Source organism: Dermochelys coriacea, chromosome 3 (genome assembly GCF_009764565.3).
Source record: "Dermochelys coriacea isolate rDerCor1 chromosome 3, rDerCor1.pri.v4, whole genome shotgun sequence".
NCBI classification, from domain to species: domain Eukaryota; kingdom Metazoa; phylum Chordata; order Testudines; family Dermochelyidae; genus Dermochelys; species Dermochelys coriacea.
The window spans coordinates 1,553,577-1,568,294 of record NC_050070.1 but is presented as its reverse complement, the minus strand read 5'-3'; the positions used below and the strand labels follow the sequence as shown (position 1 = coordinate 1,568,294).

At 55.7% G+C, this 14,718-nt stretch overlaps 1 protein-coding gene across 2 annotated transcripts in view; it reads left to right on the top strand.

The window, feature by feature from the left end:
* DPYSL5 (dihydropyrimidinase like 5) overlaps positions 1-6,965 on the top strand; it is a 96,793-nt gene extending 89,828 nt beyond the window's left edge. For both annotated transcript variants that reach the window (XM_038396905.2, XM_038396903.2), the window contains one exon: positions 2,991-6,965. In XM_038396905.2, the coding sequence (XP_038252833.1) occupies positions 2,991-3,077 (87 nt within the window). In that variant the 3' untranslated portion in view covers positions 3,078-6,965. The remainder of the gene's footprint in view (positions 1-2,990) is intronic.
* The last annotated feature ends 7,753 nt before the right edge of the window (positions 6,966-14,718 follow it).

Sequence of the window (14,718 nt, the reverse complement as noted above, 5' to 3'; positions counted from 1 at the left end):
TGCAGCACCTTCCATTTGTCTTTGCTGAATTTCATTTTGGCGTCTATAGCCCAGTTCTCCAAGTTATCAAGATCCCTGTGGATTTTAGCTCTGTCCTCCATTGCAACTCCCCCCAGCTTTATGTCATCTGCACACGTGATCAGTGCGCTCTCTCCTCCAACATCCAGGGCATTAATAAAGATGTTCAATAACACCTAGCCCAGAACAGATCCCTGTGGAACCCCACTGGAGACCATCCTCCAATCCAACATCATTCCATTAATAGTTACTCTTTGTTCACAGTTGTTTAACCAATTATGCATCCACTTAATGGGAGTTCTGTTGAGCCTGCATTTCTCCAGCTTACTTATGAGACTGTCCTGTGTGGCTGTGTCAGAAGCCTGGCTGAAGTCCAGGTATATTATGTCCGCTGCATTCCCCCATCCACCAAACCAGTTACCCTGTCAAAGAAGGAAATCAAGCTGGTTTGGCAGGGTTGTTCTTGGTAAATCCAGGCTGGCTGCTAGCGATCATCCCTTCGTCCTCCAGGTGTTTTGCACATAGAATGTTTTATACATGGCTCTAGTCGCTTCCAAGGCATCGAGGTCCGGTGACTGGCCTACAGTTCCTTGGCTCCTCCTTTCCAACCCTTGTTAAAGAGGGTCCTACGTTGGCCCTACCATAGCCCTTCTCCAGTCTTCCAGGACCTCGCCTGTTATCCATGAGTTTGTAAATATTATTCCCAGTAGTGCTGAGATTTCTTCAGCTAATTCCTTCAGCACCCTGGGGTGACTCACATCCAGCCCTGCTGACTTGAATTCATTCAGTTTGGTCAGAAGATCTGTGACATGTTCTTTACTTAGCCCGATCTGCAGCCCTCCCCATTTATTGTCTATAGTAACTTCGCTAGTTGTCCGGTCACATGTCATTTTTTGTGAAAAGACTGAAGCAAAGTCGGCATTGAGCAACTCTGCCTTCCTGTCATCTTCTGTTACCAGCTCACCACCTCCACTGAGCCACGGGCCCACTCTGTCCTTGCCCTTTCTGTTTTGTCTGTCATCTTTGTAGAACCCCTTCCTGGTGTCTCTAACATTGCTTGCCAGCTGCGACTCATTCTTTGCCTTGGCTCTCCTGACTTTGTCCCTACACTTGTGCTATTTCCGTGTACCCTTCCTTGGGGCCGTGCCCTCCTTCCATTTCCTGTATAGGTCCCTTCTGGTTTTTACACAGCTACAAAGCTCCTTATGCAGGCACATCAGCCTCCTGTGGCTCTTCTTCTCTGTCCTCTGCCTAAATCTCTGTGAGCTGGAATTTACACTTCCAGCTCTAGGCTGTAGAGGTGTCGCTGCTTTCCAAGACCGTCTCCCCTACCCTGTAGATAGAATCTGCGTTCTTGGTCTTCCTGGCATTGGCTGTATTAAAACCCATCTTCTTGGATTGTGACCATTTAACCAGGTGCTTCGGCTCGCTCTGTAGCAGGATCCTGTCCTTGTTATTTATTGTCCCACCCATCTGCATGTCACCTGCCAACTTTACTAGCGAAGATTTATGTCCTGTGTTGGCCAGTGATAAAAATAATAACTCATGTTGGACCAAGAATTGATCGTGGGGGAACCTCGCTAGAAATAGCCCTGCTCACCAATGGGTCTCCATTAATAACTCCATTCTGAGATTGGTCAATCAGCCAGTCTGTAATCCATCTGCTCGTTCCATATAGTGCAACGTTTTTTAACCAAACTGTCATGAGGTACTAAGTCCAATGTCATGGCGAAATCCAGTGAAATTAACCATGCTGTTGTTGTACTCAGGATCGACATCAGGGTAACCAGGCTGTACTTCTCGGGCCGTCCCTTTTGCCCTTTTCTAATATGCAACTACACTGGAAGCCCTCCAACGCTGGGATTTCCTAGCTTTCTCAAGATTTGTTTTAGCACTGCATCCACATTTCTGGGTGTTTTTATCCCCAGCATAATTTCTTTGTGGAACCATGGCATTTGGGGGTATCCAGGAGGATGTCCTTGACCAACTCCCTGTTTTTGTTAACACTGCCTGCGCCAGGGAAGTTGCCAGAGCCAGACCTGAGCCCCCACTTTCCTTGCTGGGTGTGATGGGAGAGGCCTGGCCACCCCAGATATAGCCCCAGGGAGCTCCATTGCCGATTCTGCCCCAGCCTTCCAGATGAAGCCCAGTGGGACTCTGCTCTTTGGAGTAGGCATAGCTCCTGGCATGGCATGGGCACATGCCCAGCTCTGGGCAGTATGGGGCCCAGGGGAGCTGCTCCAGATTCCCATTCTCTCCCCTTAATGCCTCAAAGGGATTGATGCCAGCTCTGAGCTGGGACACCAGGAAAGCAAGAGCTTGGTAACAGCTTCATGTGCCCACCCTCTCCATGGCCCACCTCAGCGCAAAGCTCATGACCACGTGGGGGAGGATTTGGCAGGGGCGTTGGGACGGGAGCAGTACTGGCCGCGGGGCCCTGGATTGGGTGGGTGGGGGCGTCTGTGTGGGAGAGGTGCCAGCCCAGGGCCCTGAACTTGGTGGGCAGGGGCGTCAGGATGGGAGTGGTGCTGACTGCAGGGCCCTGGATTGGGTGAGTGGGGGCATCCATGTGGGAACAGTGCCGGGCAGGGGTTCTGGACTGGGTGAGCAGGGGTGTTGGTATGGGAAGGGTGCTGAGCGGAGGGCCTGCACTGGGTGGGTGGGGGTGTTGGTACGGGAACGGTGTTGGGCAGGGGCCCTGGACTGAGTGAGCGGGGATGTTGGTATGGGAAGGGTGCTGAGCGGAGGGCCTGCACTGGGTGGGTGGGGTGTCGATACGGAAGCGGTACTGGTCCGGGGCCTTGGACTGGGTGGGCGGGGGTGTCTGTGTGGGAGGGGTGCTGGGTGGGGTCCCTGGACTGGGTGGGCGCGGGTGTTGGTGTGGGAGCGGTGTCGGACGGCGGCCCCAGCAGGGCAGGGATCTCCCCCCTCTCTTTCCCCACCCTGCTGACCTGCTGCCCCTCTCCTTGCAGGTTCTCAGATCGATGACCATGTTCCAAAGCGAGCTTCGGCCCGGATTCTCGCTCCCCCCCGGAGGCAGGTCTAGCGGCATTTGGTAAAACCAGCAACCTGTCCCCAAACTAAGGACGCAGCAGCAGCACCCCACTCCTCCTGCCGGCCCCACCCCCACTGGAAGACCTGGCCGTGCCTCCTCCAACCGCCCCTGGGCACCGGGACACCACAGTGCTGTCCAGCAGGGCTGTTTGCCATCCAGTCCCGCCAGGCGGTGGCGCCCACTGGGAAGAGGCTGCAAGCCGTGCCCTCCTGCGGGTGGGCCATGGTAGGGGCTGCCCTGAAAGTATGGCCATGCATCCACACATGACTGCAGCTCCTTTCTGTGAGATAACGTTTGCTTTGCAGGCTGCACAGCTGGGCTCCTGGGCCCACTGCATGCAGCACTAGCCAGCAGCAAGCTGCCTGCGGCATGGGGCAGGTGGGGCGCTGGTGCGGGCCAGGCCGGGTGGGGGAGGGAGGGCGGCCTCTACGTTCCCTTTTCTGTTTGCACGTTGGGTTTGGATCAGTGAGTTTTGACTTGTTTGTGCATCACGTGAAAATAATCCCAGGTGGTTTGTGTCATTAGCGTTAGGGGAGAAGCGGGAGAAGGGCCGGGCCCATGGCGAGAAGAGGGCGCAGGACCCCCCACACCAGGCTGCTGACTCCGTGCTATGGACAGCAGACTCTGAAAGGAGGTTGAGGCCCCCCTCACTGGTACACACAGAGCAAGGGCCCCGACTATGTCCAGATGTGCTACCCCCCCACACTCACACCCACACCCAGATCCCTGTGTGGGGATCTGCTTTCCGCCCCCCCGCACAGATCCCTGTGTGGGGATGTGCTACACACACAGACACAGATCCCTGTGTGGGGATATGCTAAACCAACTCCCGTCCGTGGCTGGGCTCCATTTGATGGGTGATGGCATTGAGCCCCCTTGGAAAGCATTGAGTTCCTCAGGTGAAACGGGTATGTCTCTTCCTCTCCCTGTTGCCATGGGAACAAGCCCAATGATGCCACCTCCCAGTTGAACCAGGTTCAGGAGTTTGAAAAATCCAAGGTTTCAGAGTAGCAGCCGTGTTAGTCAGTATCTGCAAAAAGAACAGGAGGACTTGTGGCACCTTAGAGACTAACACATTTATTAGAGCATCAGCTTTCGCGGGCTACAGCTCACTTCGTCGGATGCATAGAATGGAACAGAGAGTAAGAAAATATAAAAATACATACAGAGAAGGTGGAAGTTGCCGTACAAACTGTAAGAGACTCATTAATTAAGATGAGCTATTATCAGCAGGAGAAAAAAACTTTTGTTGTGATAATCAAGCCGGCCCATTTAGACAGTTGACCAGAAGGTGTGAGGATACTTAACATGGGGAAATAGATTCAATCTGTGTAATGACCCAGCCACTCCCAGTCTCACAGATCTTGGGAGACAGGCCAGTCCTTGCTCACAGACAGCCCCCCAATCTGAAGCAAATACTCACCAGCAACCACACACCAGAACCACTAACCCAGGAACCTATCCTTGCAACAAAGCCCGATGCCAACTCTGTCAAGTGACACCATCATAGGACCTAATCACATTAGCCATGCCATCAGGGGCTCGTTCACCTGCACATCTAGCAATGTGATATATGCCATCATGTGCCAGCAATGCCCCTCTGCCATGTACATTGGTCAAACTGGATAGTCTCTATGTAAAAGAATAAATGGACACAAGTCTGACATCAGGAATCATAACATTCAAAAACCAGTAGGAGAACACTTCAACCTCTCTGGCCACTCAGTAAAAGATTTAAGGGTGGCAATTTTGCAAGAGAAAAGCTTCAAAAACAGACTCCAACAAGAAACTGCTGAGCTTGAATTAATATGCAAACTAGATACCATTAACTTGGGTTTGAATAGAGACTGGCAGTGGCTGGGTCATTACACATATTGAATCTATTTCCCCATGTTAAGTATCCTCACACCTTCTTGGCAACTGTCTAAATGGGCCGGCTTGATTATCACGACAAAAGTTTTTTTCTCCTGCTGATAATAGCTCAGCTTAATTAATGAGTCTCTTACAGTTTGTACGGCAACTTCCACCTTCTCTGTATGTGTGTATATATATATATCTTCTTACTCTATGTTCCATTCTATGCATCCGATGAAGTGAGCTGTAGCCACGAAAGCTGATGCTCTAATAAATTATTAGTCTCTAAGGTGCCACAAGTCCTCCTGTTCTTTTTGAAAATCCAAGCTTCCCTGAGACTGATGTGTCCCCATCCCCGAGCGGTGGCCAGTGGGCTGGCCCTGTTCCCACCCTCCCTGTAGCAGTGTCATTGGGCTAGTCCATCAGCTGGGGTGCCATGGCGGGGAGGGGACACCCCCTGCGCCCCAGAGACCAGCCAGCGGGGCCATCGCAGAGAAATCAGACTGGCCCTGAGACCCGGCTGGGGGCGATGGGGAGCTTCTGAGCCAACCCTGCCCTCTCCCAGCCCCATGGGAGCCCTTGCTAGCCCTGGGATCCCCCTCGGGGTGTGTGAGAGCCGGCACCCCAGAGCACAGCCAGTCCGTGTCCCAAGAAGCTCACAGCCCAAGAGCCAGGGAGATTCCTGGTGCCAGCGGCTGGCTGCTGGGGGCTGGGGGGGGGTCCCTGGAGCCACAGGCTCACTGTTGGGCAAGGGATCTCCTGGTGCCAGAGGCCTGGCTGTTGAGGGTTCGGGGGGTCCCCTGGTGCCAGAGGCTGGCTGTTGGGGGCTAGGGGTATCCCTAGAGCCAGGGGATGTCTTTTGGGGTTGGGGATCTGCTGGTGCCAGAGACCGGCTGTTGAGGCAGGGGGTGTCCCTGGAGCCAAAGGCTGTCTGTTGGGATGTAGGGGTCCCCCAGTGACAGAGGATTGCTGTTGAGGGTGGGGGCCCCCCACGCCAGAGGCTGGCTTTTGGGAGGTGGGAGATCCCCTTGAACCAGAGGCTGGCTGTTAGGGAATGGGGGGGTCCCCTTGAGCTTATTGTTCTTTCCCCAACCATGTGACATCTCTGCTGTCTGAACCTGTCACAGCCTCCAGAGGCCCTGGCCCCCCAGCCACTGTGCTGCTGATACGCAGGCCCCACAAGTGCCCCCTCATCTTCTGCCTGGCTGCCATCTCTCACTGGGGACGTCTTCCTGGCTGCGGTGGCCACCTTCCTCCTGCGGAGACCCAGGAGCAGCCGAGGCCTAATGGCTGTCTGCTGGGCCTGGCTGAGATGAGCAGGGTCTCTGCCTGGACGGCTGCCACTCCAGGGGCTCAGGGCTTGGCTGGAGCGACTCCTTCCCGGCCTGGCTGCTTGCGGGTCGGAGCTCAGCCCTGCTTGTAGGGCAGAGGCTGAGCCAGGCGGTCATGGACTGGGGCGTCCGGACACCACAGTAAACCCAACTTGTCTATCAGTGGAAGTAGCAAGGAATCCAGCTCCCGAGTGTGTGCTGGCCACAGGAGTCCCAGCCACGAGCCACGCCTCTCTCACATAATGGTGCTAAACCGTGTTGGCCGCAAGGCTACACATTCCTGTGCTTTAATCATCTGTGTCTGGCAGAACAAGAACAAGCAGCAACCCTGAGCCGGGGCCTGGGGCCGGTTCTCAGTGGACTCGAGCAACTTCTCCTGTGTTTCTCCTCCATGTTCCTTTGGGGTAGCGTGAAATGTGAAATGTAACTTGTGCACTTTTTCCACTAGCTGGTACCTGTAGGTGTGGGAGCAGCCGGGCGGTGGCACTGGCTCCCAGGCCCGGAGGTGTGGGAGCGGCTGGGCAGGGGCGTTGGCTCCCGGGCCCGGAGGTGTGGGAGCGGCCAGGCGGGGGCACTGGCTCCCGGGCCCATGGCAGAGACTTGGTTCCGGGCCTGCCACCTTCCCCGCTGGATAGTCTGTATTGGCTGGTTTTAGAGACATGCCATATGTTTCTGTTTGCTCATTAAAGATCGTTCTCACAGTCTGAGCTCAACGCCTCGTCCACTGCCCATGCGCCACTGCTGGGCCCCGCCCCCACAGAGGAGCCCTACCCACTAGAGCCCATACAGCACTCTGGGCACAGGCTCCTGATGGCACTGCTTGTTGGGGGGTGGGCGGTCTGCCAGGTGCATAACAACACCAGTGATCCCCATCACACCTCCTCTCATGCAGGGCAGACCCAGCGGGGTCACAATTGCTGGTTGCCTTAGCCAGGGGCCCCATTACCCTACTTTACAGGGGGAGTCTTGCCACCTCCAAGTATTTGAAATCATCAGACCCCCCCAAAATCCTTAGATTGCCTTAAAACTTGATTTTGACACAGAGAATAAGTGTTGTGGCCTGTGGCTCCCCCTGCTGGAGCCTGAGCCCACCGCGGGGAGCCGCATGCACTTGGGGAGGAGGCTCAGCTCACTGGGAGGGAGCCGATTGCGGGGAGCCACATGGGCTTTGGGAAGGGGTTCAGCTTGCTGTGTCACCCAGGGTTTTTCTGAACCCAAAGCGCTAGGTAACTTTACTCTCAATGGGGACACGGTGTGTCCATCTGATAGATGGCTGGCACGAGCAATACAACACATGAAGATTTTCACGGTCTCCATCCCATACACACAAATGCAATAGGTTATAGACCATCCCAAGCCAATTGTTACCCCAAAAGTCTGGAGAGGTCTTCAAGTGGGTCAGCAACAGATGGCCGGTGACCAGCCTCATGAGAGGTGATCATGCAGAGTCCGCCGAGCTCAGACCGTTCCCCTGGTTGTACCTGGTAATATGACATAGCTTGGCTCTCAGACCACTATGCACACGGTTCTTCTTTTAGTGCTGGTCCCTGTGTGGATTCCAAGTGTGGGTGTGCCAGAGCTGGAACTGTTCAGAGTCGTGTCTGTTGACCTGTGTCGTGCGTTGACCATGTGGTGCGTCCAAGGTTTTCAGGGGTTGTGTGGGTTGACACTGCTCCAACTCCCTCTTACTGCTGCATGGCCAGAGTTGGAACCCTGTCCCTCCGTGCTCGGAGTCACCTGAGAGTGCTGCGTTCAGCCTCGTTCACTCGATCTCGTTTCCTTGTTTTAGTTAGCTGTCCATTCATTTGTCCGTAGTTAGTTAGGTTCTTCGTTGGACTTTCCCCTTCAGGGGCTTCTCTCCTCTCCCCAGCCAGGGGATTATGCCTCATCAAGTTGACTTCAAGAATTGCGCCTTGTGCCCTCACTCCTTTTCAGTGAGTGATGAGCGCACGCACTGCCTGTACTGCCTGGGCAAAGCCCACGGTCTCTTGCTGCTCCATTTGCCTGGGCAGCTCACCAGCTTCAGCTCCACAGTTTTCTCATGGCGGAGGCCATGTGCGCAGCAAGACTCAGCTCCAAGAGAACCACCAGAGAGACGGCGAGCACCCCCTGGCCCCGTGCAGCACCGCCAGCACTGCCGAAGCCCCACTGCAGGCAGAAGAAGCACAGTACAGGGACCACCTCAAAATGCAGCATTTCCTCCCCCGGCCGGATCGGTCGGGCCAGAAGTTGCACGCAACAGCTGATGGCCTGGCTCTGACTTCAGCAGTGGCCTCAGAGAAAGCGCGCACAAAGCATTGCTCTAAACGCCGCCGCCGCTCTCAGCTAGCCCCACCCATTCCGGCACTGGGACCCACCTCGTCACTCCTGGCAGCATTGACCCCGCTGGGTCTGTCGAACTCGGTGCTCCCAGTCCAGTGCACTCCCGGTCACTTATTGCCTAAAACACCAACAGCAGTGCTTATGTTACCTTCATAGGTACTCCGCCATGTTCCGGCCCACCAGCAGGCGATAGGCTCCCTCCTCTGGCCGATGAACCACCATCCTCTGTCCCTCTCCACCAGCACTGACGAAGACCAAGTCCCTTCTCCTGGTTGACTGTCCTCCGACATCACTGGTCGCGCTTGCACCTTCGGCTCCCCCCTTCCCGGAGCAGTGGGAGTTAGACTGATCTTCTGAACCAGACACAGCTCTCTCCCCTTATTGCTCCTATAGTTCTGACCCTCAGTACCATGAGTACAATCATGCTGCTGACCCTTGGTTTCAGTACCCATGGGCTCCACCCATGCATGGTGACCCCCTACTCGTGGCCATATTGGCCCTCATGGGACCTTTACCATCCTCACGGTGCACATCACGCAGACCACGCATCTCCAGCGCATATGGCCACCCTCCAGGATGAACCTCTGGACGCTCCAGGTCCATCGGCACCAACAGTCCCATCCGCATTGCCAGAACCGCTCATGCCTATGGGTGCTTCGACATCACCAGAAGATGCCCTTATCCCGGTTTGCCTCTCCCCACCAGATGATCAGGCACAATATCAATCCCTGCTCCATCACATGGCTACGGCCCTCAACCTCCTGGTAGAGGATGTTCAGGACCCCCAAGACCAATTCCTGGACATTCTTCAACCTCCAGGATCCCCCCCGCCCAGCCATGCCCATTCATTCGGCTATTTTACAACTGGCCCAGATTGTGTGGCACATGCCAGCTTCTTATGCCCCAAACCAAAGCGAGCAGAACGCTGCTATTTTGTGCCCTCCAAGGGCACAGATTTTCTGTTCACCCATCCACCGCTGAAGTCTCTGGTCATCAATGCTGCCACTGCACGTGCCCTCCAGCAGCACTTTATATCAACCCCGCCAGATCGCAATGCCAAGAAACTAGACTTGCTGGGTAGAAAAGTTAAACAAATTCATCCGCAACTTTCGTTTCCGGGTGCTCACTCTCCCTCTTATTACCCCGTGCTTCCCCCATGGAGCCTGGTTCACGATTCTTGATATGAAAGATGCATACTTTCATATAGACATCCCCTCTGCTCATCGCAAATTCCTCCGCTTTGTGGTAGGTGATGCCCATTATCAGTTCCACATCCTCCCCCGCACAGTCTACAGTCCACAGGTAGACTCTCTCACCAAACCGCTGGTTCTCTCCTCTTACATACTGATCTCCCTCTCCTGATGGTGCAACCCCTCCATGGTCCTAGTGTTCATGCCATTCACACCTCCTGCCACCCTCACCACAGACGCATCCTTAGTGGGCTGGGATGCTCACCTCAATGACCGCACAGCTCAGGGCCTCTGGTCCATGCGAGAAGCATGGGTGCACATCAACAGCCTCACATTCTGAGCAGTCCATCTGGCCTGCCAAGCCTTTACTGGACTTCCTCCACTCCCACCATGTCCAAGTCCTATCAGACAACTTGACCCCACTCATCTATATAAACAAACAGGGCGGTGCCTGGTCCCCCTCTCTTTGTACAGAAGCTGTCTGCCTGTGGAACTGGTGCCTCCGATACCAAATCATCCCACATGCCGTACATCTCCCAGGCACTAGCAACTTTCTGGCCGACAAACTCAGCCATTCTTTCTATGCCAACCACAAGTGGGAACTCCACAACCCCACTCTCAAATCCGTCTTCTGCCACTGGGGCACGCCTCCCTGCAACCTCTTTGCAACAACACAGAACAGCAGACTATCCATTCTGCTCCCAAGGAGGCCTGGGTTTGCACTCTCAGGGCGATGCCCTTCTTGTTCCCTGGACTGCACATCTACTCTACTACTACTTCTCTCAGGGATTGGTAATTGGTTAAAAGACAGGAAACAAAGGGGAGGAATAAATGGTCAGTTCTCAGAATAGAGAGAGGTAAATAGTGGTGACCCCCAGGGTCTGTACTGGGCCCAGTCCTGTTCAACATATTCATAAATGATCTGGAAGAAGGGGTAAACAGTGAGATGGCAAAATTTGCAGACGATACAAAACTACTCAAGATAGTTAAATCCAAAGCAGACTGTGAAGAGCTACAAAAGAATCTCACAAAACTGGGTAACTGGGCTACAAAATGGCAGATGAAATTCAGTGTTGATAAATGCAAAGTAATGCACATTGGAAAACATAATCCCAACTCTGCATTTAAAATAATGGCGTCTAAATTTGCTGTTACCACTCAAGAAAGAGACCTTGGAGTCACTGTGGATAGTTCTCTGAAAACATCCACTCAATGTGCAGCAGCAGCCAAAAAATCAAACAGAATGTTGGGAACCATTAAGAAAGGGATAGATAATAAGATAGAGAATATCATGTTGCCTCTATATAAATCAATGGTACGCCCACATCTTGAATACTGGGTGTAGATGTGGTCGTTTCATCTCAAAAAAGAGATATTGGAATTGGAAAAGGTTCAGAAAAGGACCACAAAAATGATGAGGGGTCTGGAACGGCTTCCATATGAGGAGAGATGAATAAGACGGGGACTTTTCAGCTTGGAAAGAGACGACTAAGAGGGGATAGGATCGAGGTCTATACAATCATGACTGGTGTGGAGAGAGTGAATCAGGAAGTGTTATTTACTCCTTCTCATAACACAAGAACCAGGGGCCACCAAATGAAATTACTAGGCAGCAGATTGAAAACAAACACAAGGAAGTATTTCTTCACACAATGCACAGTCAGCCTGTGGAACTCTTTGCCAGGGGATGTGGTGACGGCCAAGACTATAATAGGGTACAAAAAAGAGCTAGATACGTTTGTGGATGCGATTCCGCCACTGGCCTGAGCAGGGCCGGCGCCGACCAGGCTCATGGGAGCTTCAGGAGCCAGGGGCTGTCCCGCTGGATGGAGCAAGAGGGAGGAAGGGGCCACAGAGGACCCGGGGGGCGGGAAATGGGGCGGGGGCGGGCTAAGGTGAGAGCCGAAGGGACGCCACTGAAAGCGGGGCCGAGGGACGCTCACAGCTCAGGGATTTACATGGCACCAACGTGGGCTGAGCTGGGGACTGTCAGCGCAGACCCATCCATGATGGGCCCTGGCTTAGAGAGTGGCCGGGGGCAGGACTCAGGGCACCTGGGTTCTGGCCCGGCACTGCAGCAGGCTGTGGCTGCGAGGGGGTGGCTGGCGTGTGGTGGGCCCGGGGCAGGAGGCAACGGGGGCTGATGATGCGATGGGTCCCTAGAGCTGACCAGAGGGGTCGCTGGAGCCACCTGCAGCCCCAACAGCCCTGACGAGCCCCTCATGTCAGCCGGCCGGGCTAAGGCCATCAGTGAGCCCGCTGGCCGGGGCCCTCAGCCAGCCGCTGACCGGCTGGGTGCAGTACTGCCCACAGCCATTAGGGGTCCTCCTGGAGTCCCTGCAGCCAGGAGCAGGCCCAGAGCCGCCCAGGCAGATTCCACCCCCCAGCGTATGGACTCGGGGCCAAGGAGTGTGCTCAGCCTGGGGGCTCCAAGCTGGATGGAAGATGGGGGGCAGGGACTGAGCCGGGGAGAGGATGCGGGGGCTCTGAACCAGGCAGGGGATGGGGGGGCTGAGCCAGGTGGCAGATGGGGGCTCAGAGCTGGAGGGGGGCAGGCTGGGGGGACAAGGTAGTTGTCTTGGCCTGGGACTAGTCAGGCAGGAGGCAAGAATGGCCTGGAAGGGAGGGGCAGGGATCCGCACTAGGAGTTTCATGGGGCAGGGGTGCTAAGGCACCTGTAGCCCCCCACTAGTGCCACAGCCCCGTAGGCCTTTTGGGTTTGGCCGCCTGGGCTGCCCCTGGGCTCAGTCCCTGCCCTCTCTGGTGCTCGGGTTTTGAAAAGCCTCCCCCCTCCCATCGCCTGACAAGCCACAGACCCTTCCTGGGAGCCCCCCACAGCCAGCCACACACCCCTCCCAGGCACCCACAGGCCCCAGCCCTTCCTGGGACCCCCACAAAACCGGCCCAGCCCGCTGCCAGGCAGCCACAGGACCCAGCCCTTCCTGGGACCCCCACAAAACCGGCCCAGCCCCCTGCCAGGCAGCCACAGGCCCCAGCCCTTCCTGGGACCCCCACAAAACTGCCCCAGCCCTTCCTGGGACACTCCCCCAACCCCTTTCCTGACACATTCCCCCCTCCTAGGCAGCCACAGGCCCCAGCCCTTCCTGGCACCCCCCCAAAACTGGCCCACCCCCTGATAGGCAGCCAGAGGCCCCAGCCATTCCTGGGAGCACCCCCCAATTCCCTTATGTGGCTGGTCACCTCACATTTTGTCTTCTGGCTCTGCCTGTGGACCCCCCCCCCAGCTTGCCAGCCCTGACGCTCGGCCCCCAGCGGCCGTGGCCTGTCCACATCTCCAGCACTGCAGCGATTCCACCTCGAACTCAGCGCCGGGCGCCGGTACTGCTCCTCTCCGAGCACCCCCAGCTCAGCAGGAGGTTCCAGATAACAGGGCATGGCTAGCGGGCCTGGCCCGTCAGGGGAAGTTGGGTTCAGCCCCCTCCGGCCTGCGGCTGCTTCTCCACCTCCCCGCTGAGGGGTTGGGCTGGCCGCTTGGGGGCCAGGTTTTGCAGGCTGGGAGCCGCTGTGCAGGGTTTCCTTAGGGTGGCCCAGAGAACTGAGGGTTACAGCCCAGCCCAGCTGCAGTGACCCCCTCGGTTCACGCTCTGTCTGTCTCACTGTCTGACCTCCTTGCCCTGCCTCCTTCCAGCTCCCAGCTCTTACTCCCCCTCCCGCCCATCTCCCCAGTCCATTGTTCTTGAGCTGGGGACATTGCCCAGCCCCCCTGCTGAGCGGTGGGGAAATCCATCTGCCTCTGGGACCAGACTGGGGAGGTTTCAATGTCTTGGCAATTGGATTTGCCATCGTCTTCTCAAACCTGCACTGATTCGGGGACCAAGCCTAGAAAGCTCTGTGACACCCACAGCTGTGTCTCTTAGCCTGCCCTGAGAGCAACCACTCCCTTTCCACCCACTGGGGAAACTGAGCCACACACAGGACCCATCAAATAGTGCAAAATAGTCCCACTGTGTCACACCAGCATCCTGCCTAGCGCTCCCCAGCCCAGATGTGGCTCCCACCCTTTGTGCCATTCACACCCTGTGTCTTGCTTTGCACCAAATGGCTTTTACACCAAAATGCCCCGGGGTGCTGGGCTGGGCTGCAGCGACTCACCGGAGCAGCTGCAGCATCCCTGGACTCGCTTCTCAGCACCCCCAGCTGTTTCCCCGGTGTGCCCCCCTCCACCAGTTGTCCCACTGCTCCCGCCCGCAGCAGGTGTGACTCCGTCTACCCCAGGTCGCCCATACTGCTGCCTCCTGCAGGGCAGCTCCCAAGTCCCCACCGGGGAGGAGGCTGCTGGGGGACGGAGGGGGCACAGTGGGGTGCCAGTGGAGGCTGGGGCTCAGGGCTCGGCAGGGGCAGGTGTTTCTGCTGGTTTCCCTGCCTGGGCCCAGCTCCCATGAGCCTTGTGATGCTGAACCTGCCTGCTAGGCACCCAGAGCCATGAGGTGCCGCCCGCCCAGCCTACAGGGGTGAACATAACAGCCAGATGGGGTCAGACCAAGGTCCATCCAGCCTAGTATCTGTCTACCGACAGTGCCCAATGCCAGGTGCCCTAGAGGGAGTGAACAGAACAGGTAATGATCAGTGATCTCTCTTCTGCCATCTATCTCCACCCTCTGACAAACTGAGGCTAGGGACACCATTCTTTACCCATCCTGGGTATGAATTTATCCAGTTCCCCTTTAAGCCCTGTTATAGTCTTGGCCTTTACAACCTCCTCAGGCAAGGAGTTCCACAGGTTGACTGCACTGTGTGAAGAAGAACTTCCTTTTATTTGTTTTAAACCTGCTGCCCATTCATTTCATTTGGTGGCCCCTAATTCTTCTATTATGGGAACAAATAAATAACTTTTCCTTATTCTCTGTCTCCACACCACTCATGATTTTATAGACCTCAATCATATCCCCCCTTAGTCTCTTTTCCAAGATGAAAAGTCCTCGCCTCT